Below are 23,407 nucleotides of genomic sequence, written 5' to 3'. Positions count from 1 at the left end.
CTCTTCATGAGCCAGCAGTGTATGCTCAAAAACCAGAAAGCCAAAGCATCCTGGGCTGCATCCAAAGCAGGATGAGGGAGGGGGTTCTCCTGCTTTACTCTGCCTTGGAGTGCTGTGTCCAGCTCTGGAGCTGTCAGCATGAAAAAGTCATGGACCAGTTAGAGTAGGTACAGAGAAGGGCACAGAGATGATCAGAGGGCTGGAGTACCTTTCCTGTGAGAACAGGTAGAGAGTCCAGAAAAGAGAAGGTTTCGGGGATACCTTAGGGGACCTTCTAATACTGAAAGAGGGCTTGGAAAAAAAAGACGAGAGTGACTTTTTACACAGGCACATATGGATTGGACAAGGGTGAATGCTAAAAGAAGCTAAAAGAAGAGAGATTAAGTGTTAGGAGAGATTAAATGTTAGGAAGAAATTCCTTACTCGGGATGGTGAGGCACTGGAACAGGTTGCCCAGAAAGTTTGTGGATGCCCTATCCCTGGAAGCATTCAAGGCCAGGTCAGATGGGGCCCTAAGCAACCTGGTCTAGTGAATTCCACCCAGTCCTTAGCATGGGGATTGGGAATTAAACGATCTCCAGGGTCCCTTCCAACCCACACCATTTTATGATTCTATGATTTTTAATAAAATGTTGTGTTTGCACATACATGCACAAAAAAAAATAAATCCTGTATTTCTTAAGCTGGGGTGATTTTAGGAGTTAACAACAAGCAGAAAGAAACAGAAAAGTTATGTTGTGATTAAAAAGATTCCTTTCATGGAACTTAAAAAATAATTTATTCTAATGCTGTCCTGCATATAGTTCCAGGGCTGTTAAAAAAAGCTTTGGGAGACGTTTTCTCAGTACTTTCCGGTGTTGGATCAAATACTTCTTGTTTCCCTCAAGTTTTCTGTTACTGGATTTGCTTGCATGGGGCTTTGATAGAAGAAAACAAGTTAACAAAAGCTCGTGCATTAGCATCTGGACATGCTGTTTGAAGGTAATGTAAGTCCAGGATACTGCCAGTAAAATGGTCAGGGAGTGTCCTCTGCAGAGGCTGCCAAAGACAAATAATTTCCTGCAAGGGCTCTGTATTTGGAGGCAGTGTGAGCTGATTAAACTCATTAAAGTGATTGAAGGAGTGAGGGTGGCTCCTAGGGGCTGGGCATTAGTTGGGGTCAGGCTAATGGCTGAAGATTCCTCTCTCTTGAAAAAGAGGTGAAGCCAGAGGCTCTGGAAAGCAGTGTAAGACACACAGTGTCAGCCTGGGTCTCACTTCAACTCTCCTTATGTATCTGCAGCATACAAGTAATTTGCCTCAATAATTATTTTGGACAAGTTTTTCACAGACAAGCTGCATCTTGTTAGTGGAGTTTTAACTTCATACTCTTTTATTTCATTGGTTGCTGTACCAGCAACTTTATATAACGGTACATTTGTTATTTCCTTGTATGTGTTTAAAAAAGGATGCTGCATGTCTGTGCCAAAGAGAGCACAGGGTGCTGGCAGCATGGTACCTTATGTTTGCATCCTTGTTCCTTTGGTTTTGGCTGGGGAACATCACTAACTCCACAGTGCCCAGGGTGACATCCTGGGTACCAGCCAGGACACGTGTCCTCACCCTGCTGCTTTGGGCACATGTTGGGGGTAGGTGGCCTCTAGCTGACTGTGCCCTGCCATGCCAGAACCAGGGAAAGTTTGAAATAGCAAAAGGAGCCTTTAGCTTACCCAAAATTGCCAAGTATAGCTGAAGGCAAGAATGACAAGGGAAGAGTAGCATGTCCTGTGGTGTTGCTACATGTACAATAAAGAATAAAATACAGTGTTTTAAGAGGAATGCATGTCCAAGTGGAGAATGACCATCATTGTAGCTTCCTTTAGTTTATGGTTAAAGAAATGCAAACTGCTTTTCCAGTCTTAAGCAAACAGAAGAAGCCCGTTACTAAGCTCTGTGTTGATATAGTTCCCTTCCAGGTCAGTGCATCACCTGAAAAAGAGAATTTTTTTTTCCCCCCTCTGGCTTTTTATTTTTTTCCTTTTTTATAGACACTGGAATAAAAAAAATGAGGGAATGCAGAGAGAAAATTAATCTTCAATTCATCAATTCCCAAAAGAAGCATGTGGACCTTTGCATTCTTCAGTCTGCTTATTTTTTTCAAATGAAAAATCATTTAAATAATGATGCTTTTGAAAATAACTCATGCATCTTTTATTTTTGTGCAGTCCTTTGTCTGGATTTTATTTTTTTTGGCTATTGTTGTCTCTAGAAGATGAGCTTACATTAAAAAGAGTTTAAAAAATACTTGGGTGCTCCTTTATTCCCTATGAGGTCTAAAAATAGAAGCTGACAAAGAATTTGCTTATAGACTTACTGCTCTGTTCAGAGGGTTTAGTCTAAAGCTGCATCTTCTGACTTTGCAACAACTGAGCTGTGCAGAAGCACCAAGGCTGGGCTCACTGAGCATAAGCAGGGAGGAGACCAAAGCTCTTTATCAGCCCTCCTGTTTATCTCCTCCCAGCTCCATCCTTGGGGAGAAGAGCGCCAAGGCACAGCACCAAAAACGTGTGTGAGAATGAGAGCGGGGTGTAAGTACTGGGAGCAAAGCAAGAGGGATGGTGGGGAGAGGGTTAAGAGAGGTTTTATTTATTGCTAGTGCTGCTCATGTTGAGGGGGTGGGTAGCATAAAGTTGCAGGCTTACATGGCTTTTTAGTTATTTCTGTATCTAGAAGACTTGGCTAATTTATTTGGGGTTTTTGATATTGCTGTAGTCTAGCAGCAGTCTTGTCACCACAGCTTGCAATTGTACTGTAAAAGCTTGGTGCAAACTGGGAGAACAGAGGCAAATGTGTGTAATCTGCCTTGAATGTGTGTAAGACACATTATAATATACTAGGTGATAACATATAAAGTATAATCTGTGTAATGGATTGCTTGGTTATAATGGTGGCCACCTCTGAAAGTGTGTGAGGCCTTCTGCACTTTAGGGCCTCCAAGTCATTGTGTCTGAGTGCTGGAGAGGTGACAACAGGGAAAATCAGCACAGGACAGCTCAGGGTTGTGTGGAAAAGTCCATTTCCTGGTGTTTGTGAGGGGGATTGGAAGAGAGGTGGTGTTATTAAAGTTGCAGCTCATGGCAGAAGTGAGCTGTGCTTCCTCTGCCCAGTGCTTGCTGATTTCAAGCAGTGTGTCATGCATTGGGATGCTGTCTTGATTTCACACTTGTCGAATTACCATGTTGCTTCTCTGAGTTTCTGAAGGTGAGAACTAAAAAGTTGGTTTTTGTAAGTGATAGCTCTGTGTTGGGCTCTGCTGTCCTTTGGACTGTGTAGCTGTTTGGATGTATCAAGGAGAACTGCCAGTGCTGGAAGGTGGCTCAGGTGGCACAGCTGGTGCCAGCTCTTGTACCATGCAAGTCAGTCATGTGTCTTGGTCTTAACCTGACCCGAGTCCTGAAGGAATGGCCTGAACCCTCCATTGCAGCCCTTCTTGGGGGCAACATAACATTGGATTACCTGGAGTAGAATGTAATACTGTGCCTTTGGCTTGGGTGGGGGGCATCTTCTGCCTGCTGAGCTACCAGTGCCACATGCCTGCTGGTATAAAGGTGTGTTGGGCTCTAAGACCGTCACAGGAAATCCTGGGACCTAACCTGCATGGCAAATGGCAAGAAAATCCACAGCAGGGTGTTTTTGCAATGCATACAAGTGCAGTTTACTTTCTGCCATTGTATGCCCTGTAGTTACAGCCTATTCCTTCCCCACGAGCTCCAAAGGAACCTTCCTTTCCTCTGTGTTCAAAGACCCCTGTGCTGGTAAAGGATGGTGCCTTTGCTGTCCCAGAACTGGAAAACTGATCAACTTGTTATTTCCTTTGCAGTGAGCCTGGGGGACAAGAGAGTGTGGATTGCCTCCTGCCTTGCCTCTTCTCCCAGCCACCTGTGGTGAGCTCTCACGTGGCAGAGGACGAGGGTGGAGATCAGCCACATGAAGCTGGGGCCCTGGGGGTGAGCCAAAGGGCTTTTGGCTGGTGGGCTGTGGCAACTGGGGGTCCTCACCACCCTGCAGCAGAGACCACTGCCTCCTGCCACATAGATGCCTTCAGGGGAGTGGACAACTCCAGCTGAACTGATGAATCTTGGCACCTGATACAAGGCTCAGGTAAGGGCTCATTGCTTGGAGCTGGGTTATGTTTTCATCCTGTCTTTTCCAATCTTATAAACTGGCTCAGGAGCAAATGAGAATTGCACTGAGGGCTGTCATGTATAGTGGTTACACGTGCTAGTACATCAGCAGGATCTCATCTACAATGATGCTGGATGCTCTGGTTTGTTGGGGTAATTGCTGGTGGCATCAAAGTGAGTTGCAGTGGAGCTTCTCTCTTGGTGTTCCCACTACCTCTGCTGAGGGAGGTGACTCTGGTTTTATCCAGCCCAGCATCCAGTGCAATTTCAGATACAATGCAAGTTTACTAGGACAGGAGATCATTTGAACTTTCTGTAGCACATCTGTGATTCATCTAAAGTGATCTATGGGCAGTCATTTTCAAAGACCCCAAGACAGTTAAAACAAACCTTCCTGCAATTCAGCTGGCTTAGTGCTCCTTATGCTCTTAAAACGAACAAACAAAAAAGCTTGCTTGTGTTCTCCTGTGTCGTAGTCAAGGAAATAAATATGCAAACAGGATCTCCTGTATCTTGGTTCATCCTGCTGGATAGTAATTTCATTCCTGAAGCTGTAATTCACTTTGTGAGTGCAGGTCTTGATTTCCTTTCTGCTAGCAGGGATGTAATTGTGTGCCGGAATTGAGCTAAGGTCAGAGATGCACAGTCCAGTGAAGTGTTTTGAAGCTGGTGCTGGCCAGGATGTTTGCAGGCTGGGTTTGTTAATGAGAGAGAATCTGCACAGGGGGATCAGTAGAAGCCCTTGATGCAAGTGCACTGAATGTGTTGTCTGTCTTGGAGTAGAAATTTACGGGTCTAGTAAAAATTGCTGCAGCAGCTGCAACACTGGAGATGGGGATGCTGGCCTGTCTTGCACCACGGCCTCAGGAGCAGGTTGACTTCTGCCTGGGGTTGGTTCTCACAAAGCAAAAGCTCTGCCTGCAGTCAGCAGCACGTGGCCATCTCTTCCTCCTTGGCTTGTCACCTCATGGGCACACAGCCAGGCATGCCTGGGCCCACCTGTAAGAGCCCACAGACCCTCCTGGGTGCCCTGGGGGGCTTTGAGGTTTCCTCAGGCTGTGGTGGAGCAGTCCCAAAGCCATGATCACTTTGGCTGTGCATGGTAGGTGTGTGCAGTGGTGTAATGCTGTGGCTTTGCTTCTGAAAGGCTTTGGGCATGTGGGAAAAGAGCCTCTGATGACAGCTTCTCTTGGCTTGCAGCTGCTGACTGTCCCCCCGCGTTCTACCAGGCAGCCAGGATGGGCAGGTTGCTTCAAGCCCTTTGCCTGTGTGATTTGAAGTGTGTCAAGGTGCCTGTTTCATGCACTCAGAAAGCCCTGATGGGGCTTACTCAACTTCTCACAGCTTGCTTTAGTTGCTTTCCCTGCATGGCCAGTTTTATTCCAGGGCGTGCCAGTGTGTGAGTCACTGTTACAACTAGTGGAAGCTTTACAAGTGAGTTGTTGCTTTCAAAGTGCTTTGCTGGGAGGTGGTGCAGACTACAGGTGTACCTTGTGAGAGGCTTTTGCCTCTTAGCAGATGTATATAAGCATTTTCACTTGCATAGATGTCTATGCTTTTCCTTTAAAACTGTTCCCCTAAAGCAAAAATTGCAGGCTGGTACCATAGATGGCTAAAGACATAAAATGCTATGTTTAAATGTGCTTTTAAAATAGAACATGAAACAGGAACGGTGACTTGTTGTGTTTCAGCAGTGTAGTAAGTAACCTTTTTTACCTTATTCCAGAGCAGCAGTTTCACTCTGATAGAGGCCGGAGTGGTAGTGAAGTATGGTGTGTCAAAACTTGCCTTTTTTCTTCTCCTAGCAGCAGTCTCTATTTAAAGTTAAGTGGACATAGTCAGAATGAGAGCACATATTCACCTAAACCCATTTCTGCTTTTTCAATGACCTTCCACCAAATAGAAACCAACTACAAACATGTAATCTTAATCTCAAATGGCTTGAGTAGATACTGTTCTACAGTACAAAAGATTTAAAATCTGGGTTCCAGAATATCCTCAAATCCAGGCTGAGACTGAGAACATGTTGCTGTGCTGTGTTTCCTAAGAAGAGACTTTGCTGATATTTTCATTTCAAAAGCCCATCTGTCAAGCACTGGCAGGGTGATTGCTGATGAATTGATAAGCGTGTGACATGGTGTTGTGGCTGGGGGTGACAGGGGACGTGTGTGTGTCCTGGGCTGTGTCACAGGGAGCACTGCTGCTGGGCCATGGGAAATGCTCAGTTCTCCTGGGCAGTGAGCAGGGCTGCAGAGCTGGGCTGGTGGCTGCTGGACAGAGGTTCCCCTCTCCCAGCCAGGCTGGTCCTGGCGGGTGCAATCCCATGTGGGGCAATGGGAGCTTGGCAGATCTGACTGGAAAAATACGGGGCTTGTGGGAAAGGTATAACAGTAAATCTGATTTATGGAGAACAATTTTAACATGAAGTCTTAGATTTTTGATGCCGATACTTTCTTCTTGCTGCCAATATTTGAGATTCCAGCTGGTGAATTAATTCAAGGAAAGTTGCTTTCATTCAAAAATTGGGTATTTTATTTCAGGTTTGTTGATAGCTAGATAATGTTTAATGTGGGTTGGCAGTAAAGTGCATTTTCAGTAAACATTTTTAGGCTTACTGTAGTTGGTGATAATTTTTACTTCCTTAAATCGTAGCCTGGAAGCTGCAAGTGTCAGTGTGAGATGACAGATTGTGGATGTTTTCACATAATTCTTTTTAAAAGGAGCTAGTTCATAACTTTGTTTCGGGGTTGAATTTAAATGTGCATGGTTCAGGGCTTTCTGTTGCTTATGTCCTAGTTAACTATCTAATACCATTGTTGCATAGTTCACATTTCTGTACTATTCCTGTTCATAGCAGCTTCATGTTGTGTGTTTGTCATGGAAAAAAAAACTCTTTGCTAAGAAAATACATTACTCTCAGGAGAAAATTGGGTGGCAGGGTTGAGAAAGTAATTTGAGTGGTATATTAAAAAAAAAGTATGCAGTCATACATAAGTATATGAAGAAGCATGGCAGGTATAGTACAGCCTGTTCCTATTTATAGGAGGCCTGTTTACAACAAGTAAAAAAATTATGTGTTTCATCAAATCCTTCAGAAAATAAATCTCAGTAATTTCCATGTACACAAGGTGTCATTTCCCTCAAGCAAAGGCTGTATAACATCATGATGTCAAAACTACTCTGGAGTTTGAGCACATGCAGAATTAAATAATAAACATACTCTCTTCAATATCTGCTGGTACAGAGCTAAGCCATGTTCTGTTCCCTCTCCAGAGCACTTTGCCAACCCCCTCATTGAGCGCAGCGCCGTCTCTGTGCTCTCCAAGCAGCAGCACTGTGGTCACACCCCAAGGCTGCTGAAGCCTCTTGCCATCTCCAGCCTTCCCACTGCCATCAAGCATTTGCTCTGCTTTCAAGTTTTTTCCTAAATTTGGTCTTTTGCAGTTTTATAGAAAGAGAAAACAAATATACATATTCCCGGGATGAGATTAAAAACTGGCTCCTTTGCAAAAGTCTGGTGTTTCTGGCTGCAGAGAGGCTTTTGCAGAGGTGAATGCCAAAATATATATGTTCTTGCCGTGTAAATCCTCCCGTGGTACCAAGCTGCTCTTCCTTTGTTATTCTTTTAGAGTGTGGTCAGAGATGTTCAGAATAGTTTTCACTTTATAAGTGTCTTGAAAAATTGACCATTTAATCTGACATACAGTTTATTTTTCCCTTGTAGCCTGCAGAATATTTGTATTTTTAGCAGCATGTAAAAGACATCATTGGAATTTGTTGAAACAACAACAACAACAAAGTCAGAACTGGGGAGTGAAATTGCTTATAAGTTTCACAGGAGATGTGAGAAGCAGGAGATGCAGAAGTATTAGGTGACATGGTGAGACAGTTACTCAGACCTTGCTACATTAGAAAATTAAACTGTGATTAAAATGTAGTTCACATTTGAAATAGGAGCTGCAGCTTGGAAAAATAAAATAACGAAATACACTTTAATATTTCTGTCCTTGTGCTGTTTTGATTGTGGAGTCAGTAAGAGGGAAAGATACACCCAATCCTGGTATGAATTTGAAGAATTTGCATTTTTCCAGTGTCTGAATGGATGAGTATGAAGTGGTGCCATGCCTGTGCTGCTGTCTGATAGCAGGTCATGAAAGAGCCCTGATTATATAACCCCCTTCCCTGGGGGTTTTGTCTGCCTACATTTTCTCCTTGGTGTGTTAATTCCACCTTTGGTGAATGAGGAACTGGTTATGGCTTGACAGGGAGGATGCTTCTTTGGGCTTGCACAGGACGACACTCAAGTTGTGTTTGATGTGGGAACTTACCTTGCTCATAGGTATGTGTATGGATGAAGCAGAGCAGTGGGCACAGACCCCTGGGACCTGGACTGGGTCTTGCTTAGACCAAGACTGGTCCTTCTCAGCATAGGTGGGGACATCTTGCTGCTGTGTTGTTTTCTTTTGGAGTTCTGTACAGAAGGTAATCATCTAGAGGCCAATTCACTTCTCTCATGCACACTTCAGTAGGCAAAAACTTTTTTCAATTTCTTCTTTGACGTTAAATCTGCCTCTGGATGCCCCTACAGGGCATCTCCTGGCTTCCCATCCAGAGCCAGTGGTTTGCTGTCATGCATGTGGGTGCTGTGCCAAGCAGCGCCTGGCTGGCGCCTGTGCTGTGCTGGGCCAGCACTCTGTGGCTGCCTTGCGTGTCTCCATTTAAAAGCCATGTCTTCCACACTGCCATGTGTGTGCCTGGGAACAAAGGCAAGCCCCCCTTGCTCGGGCTGGGCTGTCCCAGTGCAGGGAGCAGGGAGCTGGCAGTCCTGCTGTGTGCAGGCAAGCTCCACAAACTCTGTGCAGCACTGTGCAACCTCAGCCTAATTTTAGCTGTGGGATATGGCTGGAAGCTAAAATTGTCAGTACACGTTTTTTGTATTAGCACTTTCCTAAAATATTTCACATGCTGTGTACACATTTACTTATCTCCTTTCCCCTCCCTCCTGCTTTTTTTTTTTCCCTTACAGCTTCTGATATGAAGAAGGATATAGAGTCTTTAATAGCGCAGGAAAAAGCAGAAATCGTCGCCAAGTATGAGAAGGTACCACCTCGTGCCCCTCCCCAGCATGCTGGCTGGGGCTGAAGCTGTTTAATCTATTAGGAATGCATCAAATAAGAACTTTTGCCTCCCTGCAGGCATCGTCCCAGTAACCCTCATGCAACTAGGCTTCATGCCAGCTCTCCCTTCCTATACATCCCCTCTCACTACATCCCTGGAGTTTACTGAGGGTCCCATGTGTGCTCAGCATAGATACTGAAAGGTGCTGAGATTCTGATGCTTCAGTGCTCCCTTAACACCAGGATGGCTTATGCCCAACAACACTGTTTTTTCTGATGTACAGCTTTTCCCAGCCTCTAGCAGAGGCACACATGGAATGCTGGATAGGCTGAACTTGGCATTTTTCTCTGCCTTGAATTTGGCTCTTTAGTGCAGGTTTTGCTCTCCTGGTTCTGTACCTTTTATCATTCAGGAGAGAGGGATGTAGTCTACAGGCTTTGGGGGCAGGATGCAGGCACTGGGCCATTCCTGGTACTGGGACAGCTCACAGGTATCCTTTCTGCTTTCAGGGCAGACAGGAAGGAGCTCAGATTGACCAATGGGAAGATGCCGATTTCACTCTCTACAAAGTTACAGACCGGTTTGGATTCCTGCAGTAAGTGCTCCTGCCCTCTCCTTTCCTCTCTGATCTCTGTGTGTGTGTGGACCATCCTTCTGCACTGAGCATGACTGGGCCAGCATCTCTCCCATAAGCTGCTCTGTGGCTTGGCTTGATCAATCCCAAAGGCAGGAGGAAAGACTAAATGGGCCTCCTTCCTTAACTGTGCATGTGCAGACCCTGGTGCTTTGCATCTGCTGCAAGACAAGGCTCAGAAATGGCTTCCTACCACAAGCCTGGCGTTAGAAGGTGCAGGCTGGTGTTCCTGTGCCTCTGTGTGTGCCACAGAGATAGAGACCCTTATGTTTGCACCTGATGATTCAGGGAGGAATAGGAAGAGACCAGAAAAGATAGCTGACCATCTTTGGTTCCCTTAGGAAACCTTTCCTTTAGAAATCTCCATCCTAACCAAGGCACACATGAATTACATACCCTGTGCCTGGGAAAAATGCTTAAAAATAACTATTTTTATTCTGATGCTTAACAGAAGTTACAATAGTAGGTGTTCTGTGTGTAGGAGGGAGGTTTTAAGCAATTGCTGTCTAGAAATTCTGCTTCCCCACCCTTTAAATTGCTGATCATGTGTGTATTGAAGAGGAGATATGTGCCCAGGATTTCTAGTTATGTCCAATGCTCGATTACCCCCTAGAGCTCCTGTTGGGTGGTGGGATTTTGGATGATGCTTCCCCTGCCTCTTTCATACTGGGGACAGGTGTAGGAAGGGCACAAAGTCCCCAGGACATACCCCCTCAAGTGTCTGAGGTGGTCCATGAGCTGCAGCAGCCTGTGCTCCCCCACAGCCTTTCTTGCCCATGGAGTAACCAGTGACCCCTTGCTTTTCCAGCGAGCAGGAGCTGCCAACCCGCACCGCCTTGGAGGAGAAGGTGAGAGCTGCCAGCTCTGTCTTCATGGATGTGGCATCCTTTTCACACCAGCTGGGGAGGGAATGTTTTTTGAGGAAACAAGTGAGCAAGTAAGAGCAAAGCAGGCAGCCAGCACCCACTGGTCACTGCTGCTCGCCCACAGGTGGGGACTCTGCACGATGTCCAGCTGTTGGAGCTTTTATTTTCCTTGGTCAGACAATTTTCCTCCTCCACATGGCACTGAAAAAGCACCTCTTAAAGCAATATTGGGCTTTTCCCTCTGCTTTGGCACAGTGCTCAGCAGCTGTGGCTCGTAAAGGGGACTGCATGTGCAAGGGAGGATGGTGGAAGTTGTAGGTAACCATCACTTCCATCCTCATCTCCCCTGAGAGGTGAGCATGTCCTCTGGTAGAACCTTGCTAAGTGGGACTGAATCACATTTCTTCTGATCTGATACAGTGATAGGATTTGAGTCTAGCTGGACCTGCAAAGATTTTTATTGTCAGGAAATACTCCTGGGAATGCTTTCTCTATGTTAAGCCTCTGTGTCTTGTCATTTTCACCAATGCTGCTTTTAATTACCAAGTGCTGAAATTAGCAGTTTCTGCACGCACCTGTAGATTATTCCCATCCCTGATGTGAGATCTTTGCATAGAAGTTTAAACCTAAGAGGATGAAGTTTCGTGTTTTCAAGAGGCATCTCCTGGGGCTTTTTTTCCTTAAATTTGTCTTTTCTTCTCCCTTGTGCCAGCAAAAACAGCAGGAAATAGAACGTGTGGACAAGTGGCTTAAGATGCTGAAGAAGTGGGGCAAATACAGAAATAGTGACAAGGTAAGGAGGAAAAGAGTGTGTGTCTGGAAGGGTGGGTGTGATGGATCCTTATGATGAGTCAGGCTTTCAAAAAGTTTACAGAAAAACCAGAGATCTCTGGAACATTGCCTGATTCTACTTGTTATCTTCAATATTTTAAAGCTTTCCTAGAAATTTCTGGGTTACCAGTTGAGGTAAATGTCCTGTTCTGACTTACATGGCATTAAAAAGGTTTTCCTAAATGCTGATGCCATTTTTGCACTTGCACCTGTGCAAGCAGAAGCACAGCAAGGGTGCTTGTGTGCCCAGCTGGCTCCCTGCCCGGTGAGAGCAGAGGGCAGTGCACGCCGTCAGTTGCTTCTGTGTTTCCACCTCCTGGAAATGATATGGGAGCTGTGACTGATACAGCCCAGTTGATATTCCTTGTACTTCTCCCTGGGGGAAGAATTATTTGTCTAGAACAATGCTTAGATTTTGTATTTTGCTCTTAGCTGTGCCTGTGAGAAGCCACTTAGGTTTCATATTGTGTACACCTGTCTGGAAATCAAGGAGGGAGACACCAACATTATGTCTTGCTTTGGTGTTAAAATGAACTCTGCACCAACCACCACTTCAAAACTGAATTGTTTTTAATAAATAGTATCTGTTTTATGTTCCCCTTACAAACCTCTTGAAACAAAAAACACTTTGAACCTAATGACAAGACCCTTGCTGTGTAAGGAGTATTGTGTCTGACCTGCTCTGCTTGCAGCACTTTGCACAGGAGAGAGATGAAGCCTGGCATTGCCTTGTTGCCATGGCCTTTGAAGCCTTCGTGTTTAGCAGGAGTGGGGTGTTTGGCTGGACAGCTTCTAGCTCCTGTTGGGAGTCCTTAGGAGAAATTTGAGCTTGGTTAAAAAGGCTAAGTGGAAAGAAATACCTGAAGAATATTTGCATAGCTGTAGGGACAACATTGAGCAGAGCATCCTCCTTGCTCAGCTGTCAGGAGTCATGTCCTGTTCAGCCAGCCAAAGATGAGTTCTAGTCTCGCTCTTCAAAAAAAAAAACCAAAACCAGAAAAAAAAATCATCTTAATGACAGCAGGGATGGGGTGGAGGTGGGCTTGGGGTTTTATAATCCTTCTGTTCACTTCAGGGTGGTTCTAATTACTTTGTTAATCAGTGCTGCTCCACGGGCAAAATCAGAGGCTCTCCTGTGACTTGGTTCTTTCTAATTAGAAGTTAGCACTAATTGGTTAGTGACCTTGTGGATAAACCACCAAATTCCAGCAGGGTACAGGGAATTCCTTCAGGTCCTGGAGGGTGTGTGGGGTGGGTGATGATGAGTGGTTTTAGCACACCTTGGATTTCCTGGGTCAGATGGTGAGGACAGGCAGGATCCAGCATGAGTGATGGGGAGCAGTAGCAGTCTCTGATCACTGTCTGTTTTGGATTTCCCTTCATAATTATTGGGGTGTTAAGCACACTGTAGCTGGTGTCACTCAGACCTGCTGGCTGGCAAAGGCTCAGACTGACAAGTGGGTTTTGAGGGTCTTTGGATTAGAAAATGAGAAAGCTCTTGTAGTAGAATAAAGGATGTTATGAATAACAGCCTGTAAATGGTCGATGACTCTTGCACACAGAGGTGGCATTGTCCCATGCTGGGACACCGGAAGTGGCCATACCCTCTCCCAGCAAAGAGAGAAGCAGTGCTTGGCCCCAAGCGGGGAAGGAACAGTCTGGTGACCCTGGGGAGTAGAAAGGAGCTTTGGTTTCAGTCCTGTCCAGCCTAACACCCGTTGCCTGGCACCAAGGCAAGTGCAGGCTGTAAGGTCTCTAGCAGCCACACACCATTAAATGCAAAGACACTGAGAAGCACAAAAGTGTGCCTTCTTTTAATAAAAAAATGTAAAATCAAATTGTATCCTACACCTAGATGTGAAACCCCATGTTCTTGTGTCAGGAACATAGAAGCTACTCAGATATTCCTGCTGCCACAGCTGGATGCAGTTCAACTGTAGCATTTCAAAGACCTTATGCTGGGATTACAGTCATGTCAGAGGCTATGTCTTTTGTTCTAGCTAAAGTAAATGTGACAAGCCCTTGATTTGATTTTTCTAAAGCAGAGTGGGTTGGTTTTGTTCCTTCTCTGAGTACTCAGGCTGCCACATCTGCATTGCATGTTTCCTTCAAGTTTGTTTTCACCACTTGGCTGACATGATAAAACTCAAATGTCACAAGACAGCCACTCTGTGTTATTTTAACAATGACTAAGGTGTCATCTTTGAAATTATCCTCTTATTGAAAACAAGAACCTTCCCTTTGATGTTAATTTTGATATGCTGTACTTTATTAGAGGGGAAAGAAATCTTGTTGCAGGAACTGCAAGCAGTTTCACAGGGAAGTTGCCCTGACTTTGACTCTGCTTGAATGATGTAGAAACCCATCTTATTTTCCAGACTGAGACTTCCTGGACTTAAGGGCCAACCTTTTCAGTCCCTGTTCATGTGCTGGAGCTGGCAGACATCTGATCATATCTAGTGCTTGATGAAGAGGGACTTAGCAAGCAAGCCTTTGTGTTTTACATCATTTTAGTATCTGATCAAGGCTTAGGTTGTTGTCTCATCTCCTGTGTTGTGAAATGCCAGCAGGAGGAGTGAGGTTGTGTATCCATCCTGAGCATTGACCCCGAAGCAGCCACCTGTCAGTGGGCAAGCAAGCAGCTTTTCCAGACCCTTGGCATGAGCCACCACCAGAGAGCAGCAGGTTTGGCTTCTTGTTCCCCCACCTGCAGCCTGTGGGCATCCTTGCATGCTGCTGATGGCAGTCTGGGTCTCGTGACTGTCACAGATTATTGGAAACAAGGCTGAACAAAAAAATAGTGGGACCTTTTACAGTTCCTTGACTAGAATGGCCTGGCTAGGAACTGAAGTAATTTCTGGCATAACCTGTTTCAGGATGAGCAACAAATAGGATTATCTTAATTAAAGTAATGCCCTGGGGCTCCCTGTGCTCATCATTGCCTTAGATCTGTCTTCATGTCTGTTCTAGACACATTTTGTAACAATCTGATTTAATTTCAAGATCAGCAAAGAGTGACACTCAGCACAATTCCTCATATGGGTGGGGTTAGAATGATGCAATGGTGCTTTTTTCTGGCTGAATTTCCATAAGGGAAAGGGTACAAAAATAAAGGAGTCCCTGAAAGGATGACATTGTTTTGCAGAGTTAAGGTGTGTCAAACCTGCAAAGAAGTGCTAAACTGTGTTATTCAGGGTTCAGCACAGGGAGGCTCACATCTGTCTCCTCTTCACTCCTGATTTGAACCCAAGTTTAAACACCAGCCTGACTTTGCTTGGGAAGGTCGGGAAATGGCTGGTGCCTTGTAAGAATCTACACAGTTCAGGCAGCACAGTTTTGCTGGTTAAAAAAGGCTGTGCTGTGTGTGTTGCAACAGCGGAATAATTTATTCATCATAGCCCTGAAATGGATTTTAGCCAGAAGCATCAGTCATAGCAGGAGGATATGACCTCTGCATCATTTCCAAGCTGCATCTTGCTGCTGGCCATGTGGGATGGGACCTTTAGAGAGGGATGTCTTTGGTCATAGATGTCTGGTTTTTAGGCAAAGCATGCCTTTGTGCAGGGGGGGAAGCCTTGCCTCTGCTAAGGTCACGGGAGTGCAGAGCACTTAATCCAGTGCATGCCAGCAAAGCAGTTTAGGATGAATCGGGGATCTGTATGGACTGACACAAGCCCCAGGAGTGAACTGTCTGCTAATGCCAGGGACAGCCAGCAGACATTTGTCATGCCAGGGCTGGCTGAAGTCAGATCTCCTGCCTCAAATGCCATGGCAAGGAAAGGGGGTTGTGTCTGGGAGTTGTGGCTTTGCCTTTTTTTTTTTTTCATTTTGGAACAGCAGGTAGCATTTTCCTCTCCTCCAAAGGCAGCCTGGGCAATAACTGTAAATGCCTGCCCATGCCCCACCAGCTTAGGACTTAACTTTGCCCCTGCTTTGCTGGCATCCCATCAGGAATAGCTGCATAGGCTCCAGCTGCAGGCACAACAGTGGAGTTGGGAGCAATCATTAACCATATAGAAAGAAAGCCACGTGTGCTGATGTCCAGACTGCCAAGCATCCTGCATGGCCACATCATCAGTCAGCAAGGTTTAGTGGTACTCAAAGGAAATCCTCCACTCCAGGTGAGGATTTGCACAGCTCAGTTCCTCTGGTGCATCACTGGTAGAGGATGTGAAGAAGTCCTTTCTCTTTGGAAGGATCACTCTTTGAGTCCTAAAGGAATTGAGGAAGGCGATATCCCTGTGAAGCCCTTCCATATATCCAGCATATGTCTCCAACACTTTAAGGTGTTGGAGATATTGCCATGGATACCCAAAATTTGGGCATTGCTTCTTCAGTCTTTTCCTAGTGATCCATGCACATGGCTGAGAAGTTAACAGTGACAGACTCCAAAGTGTGAAGGTGAACTGCAATGTGTATATTCTGTTTCAAAAACCAACCCACCTGTCCCAAATCTTTGAATTTCACTGTCTTTACTACTGCAAAAAAATGTTCTGTCTTTAAAGGCAGTGACTCCAACCCTTGTATTCAAGACCTGGAACAATGGTTGCGTACTTCTCAGAGGAACTGAGCTGTGCAAATCCTCACCTGGAGTGGAGGATTTCCTTTGAGTACCACTAAACCTGCTGGTGCAGGAGGATGGAGCTCAAGTCTGTACTTCCATAGTCTTCCCCATCCCATCTACCTCAGAGAAAATATGTGGGCAGGGGAGAGATAGGGATGGGGTGATGATGGCCTCTGTGCCATGAGCTGTGTATGTTAAAGCCTGGAGAGGGAAGATGATCCTGTGGCAAAATCTGGAGCAAGTTTTAGACACTGTGGTTTCAGTCCTTGGCTGACACAGACTTTCTACAGTGTCTTGAACCATTGCTTTGACCACCAGCATCTCCTTTTGTGAAGCAGAATGGTGTTTGTTATTCTAGCCTGTGCATTGGTCTGTCAGCCTGCGTGGGACATGACCCAGGTGCTCTCTTGCCATCTCTAAGCACTGAGTGGTTTAAAAGAGAGTGATCTTGAGGGCTGTTTTTGACTGCCATGTGGTACAGGAGTTATCATCACATGCTGTCTTACCTCTGTCTTTTCATCCCATCATAAATACCACTTGTATGGTAACTTCCCTGTTTTCCTTCAAGTTTCATGATGAAGAAAAGTTGCTCATTTTTTTCTGGGTGACTCACAGCTCTGAGGTTTTATCACTTTCATGTCTGGAGGTGGTGGGAGGAGGAAAGCCCTTGGGTAAATAAAAGGAAGGCATTTCATTTCAGTTCCATCTCAGCATGTTTTGTACCTCCCCTGTTCCTTTAGCACTTGTGCAAAGAAAATCATTAGAGACATTACTATATGCCACTGAGGGTTACACTCATTAAAGTACAACAACACCAGCTCTGGAAATTCAAAACAAAATTATTTCCTTCCCACAGACCTGAGTATCATCATATGCCTTGGCAGCTGTCAGTCAGTCTCTTGTATTCCACTGGAAATAAGTAATCTTTTCAGAATTACTGTTCTTGTCAGAATTGCTGTGTATTCTGGTTTGTTGATTCTGCCCCAGCTTTTGCTTCATAAAGGCATGAGTGCTTGCAGAAGCCAGGCTTTTGTGTTTACCTACTACTTGGGGATGTGGTTCATCTAATCCTGTTGTTTTGTGTCTCTTGATGCATTGCTCTTCTTTCATCGTGATTTAATGATTCCTGGGAAATGGGGATGAATCTGCCCCACATGGTATGAAGGTTTGCTGTCCTTAGAGCACCTCCTTATGTGAGCCTTTGGGTGTCCAGATGGTGAATTAGTGATGTCCCACTTGAAATGCAGCATGCAGTTGAACAGGATGGTGGCTTTCCATGGGCCTGTCTGCTGGTGAGGTTGCTTTTGGAGGGCAGCTTTTATTTGGTGCATACAGAGGGAAGGGCAGGATCTGGTAAAGGATTTCTGCAGGATTTCATCATGGCTATGCACTGGACCTTCACAGCTGGTGCTAAGCAATGCTTGGGGCAGAGCAAGCGTTTGGGGAGTTCTGAGGATGGCATTTTAAATGTTGAATTTCCATTATACTTTCAGGATCAGGATATGTTGCTGACACTTTCTCTGTCAGCAGAAGTACTGAAGTATTTATTGTAATGGAGTGGAAAAGCATTCCCATAAACATCTGGTTCTCCTGGTCCTACAGACTACAGTTATTTTATATAATTTTTTTGACTGGGATAGTGTTAGTTCTTTGCTGTGCCCTAGCCTATCTGCTTGAAGCCCACCTCCTGTCTTACCTCCTGGTCTTGTAAGTCTTTGGGACAAAGACCAGCACTCCTGGGTTTTGCCCTCAGTAAACACAATGCTGCCATGAAGACATTGAGGAAATGATGAGTGTCAGTTTGTGTTCATGGAGGCTGTGAGCCAGCACAGTGCCATGGTTAAAGTCTTAATGTCCTTGTGAGAGGCTGACCTTCAAAAGTCAGGTTGGAAATAAAAGAGAGCTGGTGGTGCAAGGTGAGTCTGAAAGGAAAGGCAAGAGAAGCAGGTGTTCAGTTGGGTGTGGCAATGGCAATGTGGCATGCCCACATCCAGAAAACCTTCTGCTAGGATCTTGTGCTTCCCTGGGGATTGCAGTTCTTCTCTTACATCAGCGTGCATTGCATGAAGCAGAACACCCTATGGAAAAAGAAGAGAGATTTTGAAGGTGGTTGGCATTTGTACCAGGCAGTGACAGTAGCTCCAGTTGATTGCCTGATCAGGCACTGCCCTTCTTAGCTCCAAGCTCATTCTTATGCTTTGAAATCTGGCACCTCTGTTCCCTCCCAAGGAATTGCCTGGTTCTGAGGGAGCACCATAAGGCAGCATAAATATCCTCCATGACTGGAGCTTGGGCATGTGCTACAGGTCCTTCAGTGTACCCAAGGTTGCTCAGGAATCTGGAGGAGTGCTACTGTGGGTTTTGTAGTGCAGCTGCAAGGCATTTCAGAGGTGGGATGAATGAAAGGAAGGAAAGTATTGAGAGGAAGATATTTTTCTTTCTTATGAAGCTTTTTTTTTAATGGAAGTAGTCAGCAATGGAAAAAAAAAGCTTTTTTTATTTCTTTTCTGTTTTCCACTGAAATTTAATGGGGGCTTTATTACAAGAAAAAGGGAAGAAGCATCTGTGAGATGAAGTGAACAAAGACCTCTCTCCTATGAAGACATGTTGAGTTGGTCAGTCTGAAGAAGAGAAAGCTCTGAGGAGACCTCAGTGTGGTCTTCCAGTACTTAAAGGGGGCTTGTAAAAACAAGGGAGAATGACTTTTTACACAGGCAGATAGTGATAGGACAAGAGGCTACAGTTTTAAACTAAAAGAGGGCAGGTTTAGATTACATGTAAAGAAGGAATTCTTCACTGTGAGGGTGGTGAGGCACTGGCACAGGTTGTCCAGAGAAGCTGTGGATGCCCCATCCCTGGAAATGTTCAAGGTTCAGGCTGGATGGGATTAGGAGCAGACTGGTGTAGTGAAAAGTGTCCCTGTGCTTGGCAAGGGTGTTGGAACTAGATGATCTGTAAGGTCCCTTTCAACCAAACTTTTCTATGATTCTCTGGTTCTGTGATTTTGACTAACAGTTGTCTTTGATGGGTGCAGATACTCAGCTCATCCATCAGATCGGAGATGCCCTCTCTGTGCCAGCACAGGAAGAGCAAATGATTGCCTGGGGTGTCTGCTCAGATGGCTGATTATCTGCAGCAGCAAACCGTGCAGAAAATGTGTTTGCCACCAGCAGGACCCAGCTAACCTTGCACATGTTTTCCTCCCTGCAGATGTGCCGGCGTGTGTACAAAGGGATCCCGCTTCAGGTGCGAGGCCAGGTCTGGTCACTTCTGCTGGATGTTGAGAAGATGAAGAAGGAGAATGAAGGAAAATACGAGGTATGAGCTCTACCTGCCAAAGACAGCAGGAGAAGGATGATAGGGAGATTAGATTGGTTGATGAAGCTGGTTTGGTGAGGACTGAAAATGCAAAGGGTATCAACTCTTTGTCCGTGGGTTTATATTAAGCTGGAGTCTTCTAGCATGATAGTTGGCTGCTTTCTATAATATGCTGTTTCCATTTATTCTGCTGGAAGCTGGGAGCAAAGCTGCTGTCAGCGTTACTGCTTCTTTAGAGAAAGATGCAGGGAAGAGTGAGGGGAGGCTTTCCATAGGCAGCATAGGGAAGCCCTTGGTGAATAATTAACTTATTTTCCAAGCCTATGTTATGATTTATTTTGCATCATGTACCAGGGTGAGGATCAAGGTGTTGTGAAGACAGTTATTTTTCAGAGGCAGGAGGCTGAGTGCTGCTTCCAACAGGTGTTTCTAAAATTCCCTGCCCATTAAGCAGGGTGATGCTAACACTTATTATTGCTGGCCAAGTGTGGATGTTACTGGCAAGGTGCCGTGGGGATGGAGGCACATGCAGGGGCTGGGGGAAGGCAGGCTGGGCTCACCACACTAAGCACAGATAAGGAGGCTCTCCCAGCATGCAGATTAAAATTGTGCTCCCTCCCTCAAAGCTGTGCTACACAGGCAGGGAAGCAATCCAAACAAATGAAAGTCACAAGGAGTTATCTGTGCTCCAGAGGGGTCTGCGATAAACAGGAGCTTCAGGGCTAATAGGCTTTGCTGGATGCAAACCCTCTTCAAGATCATCTTAATCTACCTCTTCTTTGGTGCTGCCTGCCACCAGTAATTAGCTCTCCCCTAATTTCCTCCAGGAGAAGCTCAGTGCAGGTCCTGGATGAGGGGTTTTGCTTTCAAGAAGGGACTAAGCCTCAGCCTCAGACTTGTGCCCTGAAGAAACTGGTTCCAAGGCCGCCCCATTTCTCCCTGGTGTATAGCCCATGGCACAAAAGCCTGAAGGCTACCATGGGACATTCCACACTTGCTTTTCATGTAGGTGTGATGCTCTACCTCCCCAGGATTTATTAGCTGCAGCCAGAGGGTCCTTGAGGGGAGCTTGAGAAGGCAGCAGGAGAAACATTGGCCATGGGGCAGAACAGAGGCATCCTGGCTTTTACCCACTGCTTTGCACAAGGTCTTTGGAATGGGACTTCCAGCTTTCTAGCCTCTGCTCTGCCACCAGCTTGCAGCACTAATGAGCTAACAGAGCATCTGTGGAGCTCCCAGGTTATTTACATTAGGGAAAAAAGGAGAATAACCCATCTTGTGTTTCTTTTTTAATGTCTGCACAATTAGTAAAGCCTCCTGGGTGCATGGAGATGACAAAGTCCTGTGTGACCTACCTGCCATTCATGTGCAATGATTTAAAAATACCCAAAGTAAGTTATTTACTTTGGGAAATTTCTGTGTTGTTCTGGCAGGGAAAACAAGAGGGCCTTTAGCAGGAAAATTTGAACTGAAGTGACCCAGTGCACATGAATAGTCATATTCTCTCAGGTAGTCTGTCTGCTTTATAGAGGGCAAGGAGCCATAGAATACAGAGACCTCACTATTTACAGCAGGGAAACTATGTTGTTCATCAGATCTTCATTCCATTACCACTTTATCCTCACTTGTCCTGTGTAGGCAATAATTCAAAATAGCCCCTTTACTATTGCTCCTCCATACAGCTGCTTTCAAGGTTGAAGTTAATATTCCCAAGATGCTGTGATCATCCAAAGTGTTGGCTGTGCTGGACACATGTGGGTGCTAATGACCTTCTGCTGTTCACCAGAGCTGATGTGGCCACCTTGGGAGGTCAACAGCAGCCTGGAGGTGCCTGGTGTCAGGCTGATAAGCATTCATTGGATGGCAGCTGCTGGAGCAGATGATAAGTATCTGTGCAGATGTTCTATTTTCTGTCTCCTCTGTGAGCCAGGAGGGATCCTGACCCTGGGCTCAAGGCAAATTGGGCTTGCTGCTCATCTCTGCTGCCTCCAATCTGCTGGGGAATCTCAGTGTGCCTGAGGACAGTCACAAAATGTATTTTCTTCCTGCAGTTAACTCTGGAGACATTAAAGGAGGAGGGCATGATCACTGGTGGTATCTAAAGGCTGTGAGATGAGATGCTTAGCTATAGCATAGTGGTCCTTGCCTGCAGTACAGAGCTGAATGGTGGGTTGCAGATGGGACTGCCATGAGATTTGTCCATGGAACGTCTTCATCTTGAGTCTCTGAGAGCACAGTTGGATGAGGTAGTCGTAAACTTTCATTTGAATTTCCATTCTTTTGCAGTGGACTTAAATCCTTTTACTGTGTGATGCTGCCTTAAATGATTTGCCAGCCTGGTGGGAACATGGGGATTCTTGGCTTTGAGTTTAGCTTCTGTTCTAGACTCTGCCAGTTTCTTAAAATTTGTACCAGCCCAAGAGAATATTCCAGGATTGCTCTCCTGGTGGAAACTCCTTAAACTAAAGATGACTCTCTTCTTCAGGGAAAGTAGTAGTTGGAGATCACAGAGTCTGTCATAACAGTTTGGGCTTTATTATGTTTGAGCTTCTGAAAAGCTGACAGTGCTGTGTACATCTGTGTATTGGTTCCTTAAGGATCAACAGAGCTCTCAATGCTTTATGACAGCCAGCCAGGCAAAGAAATCAAAATAAATGAGAGTGGAATTGAATTGTAAAGGTTTTAGATTCTGAAAACTCAGTATCTGCATTGGAAGATGGGTGAAGGCTCGAAGGCTGGGTTGACAGCTGCTGCTTTCTTAGGATGTGAGTGTAGGGTCATCCCCTTCTCCCTGGGCTAGCAGCACAGACAAGGGCTCAGGGGCTCACCTCCAAGCTGCAGTTCATTGCTCACTGCAGGACAGCAATGTCCCCTGCTCTGGATAGCTCTGTGCAGCTCCCAGGCTGCCACTCCTGCAGCAGGAATCCTGCCTTCTCCCTGATGGCGAGAGGTACAGGCTGAGATGGTGTCTGATTCCTGCCTCTTGTCTGCCCCTCTCCCTTCCAGCAAATGAAAGAACAAGCCAAGAGTTTTTCATCGGAAATCAAGCAGATAGATTTGGATGTTAACCGCACCTTCCGAAACCACATCATGTTCCGGGAGCGCTACGGAGTGAAGTGAGTATGGAAGGTGTCTGTGGCTCATATGGGCAGTCCTGCCAGTGCATGTGTGAGGGATGAGCTGGATCAGCAGCCAGCAGTCCCCTGGCTCAGAGCAAAGCCATCTTTGCCTTCTCCTCAAACCATCACCACACAGTGTGACCCACAGGTGCTGGGCTGCTGATTCTTTCTTCAGAGAGGTCCACACTGGAGCAGGCTCAGCACCAGTTCTTGAGCCAAGCAACAGCCTGTTGCAGTGCCTTGTCCCCCAAGGCTCACAGTTGCAGAAGGCTTGGTTTGGGATGGCTGGGATGATGGGAGGTGGGCCCATCAGGATCTGGGAGGGATGGGGTCTTCATGACAGATTGGGTTGGAGAGGTTTGACCAAGTGACTTTGTCACTGGGGTAAGTCATACCTGGCTGCCCTTCCCAGTCTCCAAGGAACAAGCTTTCTGGTTCTGTGAGCCCTGCTCCTTGCAAAAGTGTTGAGTACCAGCTGGTTGGGTGTTTTCAGAATCTTTGCTCTCTGTGTGTATGTACTGGTGTGTTCATGAAGCGGGAGACCTCATGCTCAGGTGTTTTAAAATTCTTCTTTCTCCCCAGGCAACAGGCACTCTTCCACGTCCTGTCAGCATACTCGGTTTATAATACTGTAAGTAGTAGTAACTCCAGTTAACATGAAGAGCATTGTGCTTTATATATTTATATATGTGTGTGTGTATATATGTGTGTGTGTGTAAAGATTTAAAGAAAAGCTTTATGTATGTGTGTATTTGTGTAGACATACATATTTTCACGTGTAAATATATGTAATA

General features: G+C 45.6%; 1 protein-coding gene across 2 annotated transcripts in view; it reads left to right on the top strand.

Annotated features, from left to right (window-relative positions):
* LOC131558564 (USP6 N-terminal-like protein) overlaps positions 1 to 23,407 on the top strand; it is a 76,134-nt gene that overhangs the window by 41,349 nt on the left and 11,378 nt on the right. The window contains exons 3-10 of one of the 2 annotated variants that reach the window (XM_058806389.1): positions 3,860 to 4,140; positions 9,190 to 9,263; positions 9,791 to 9,876; positions 10,724 to 10,763; positions 11,494 to 11,574; positions 19,387 to 19,494; positions 22,501 to 22,610; positions 23,196 to 23,244. In XM_058806389.1, coding sequence (XP_058662372.1) covers positions 9,198 to 9,263; positions 9,791 to 9,876; positions 10,724 to 10,763; positions 11,494 to 11,574; positions 19,387 to 19,494; positions 22,501 to 22,610; positions 23,196 to 23,244 — 540 coding nt within the window. In that variant the 5' untranslated portion in view covers positions 3,860 to 4,140; positions 9,190 to 9,197. The other variant, XM_058806390.1, reaches the window with a different exon arrangement.

This window comes from Ammospiza caudacuta, chromosome 6 (genome assembly GCF_027887145.1).
Source record: "Ammospiza caudacuta isolate bAmmCau1 chromosome 6, bAmmCau1.pri, whole genome shotgun sequence".
NCBI lineage: Eukaryota > Metazoa > Chordata > Aves > Passeriformes > Passerellidae > Ammospiza > Ammospiza caudacuta.
Note: the sequence above shows the minus strand (reverse complement) of the source record. Positions and strands in the feature narration are given on the sequence as shown.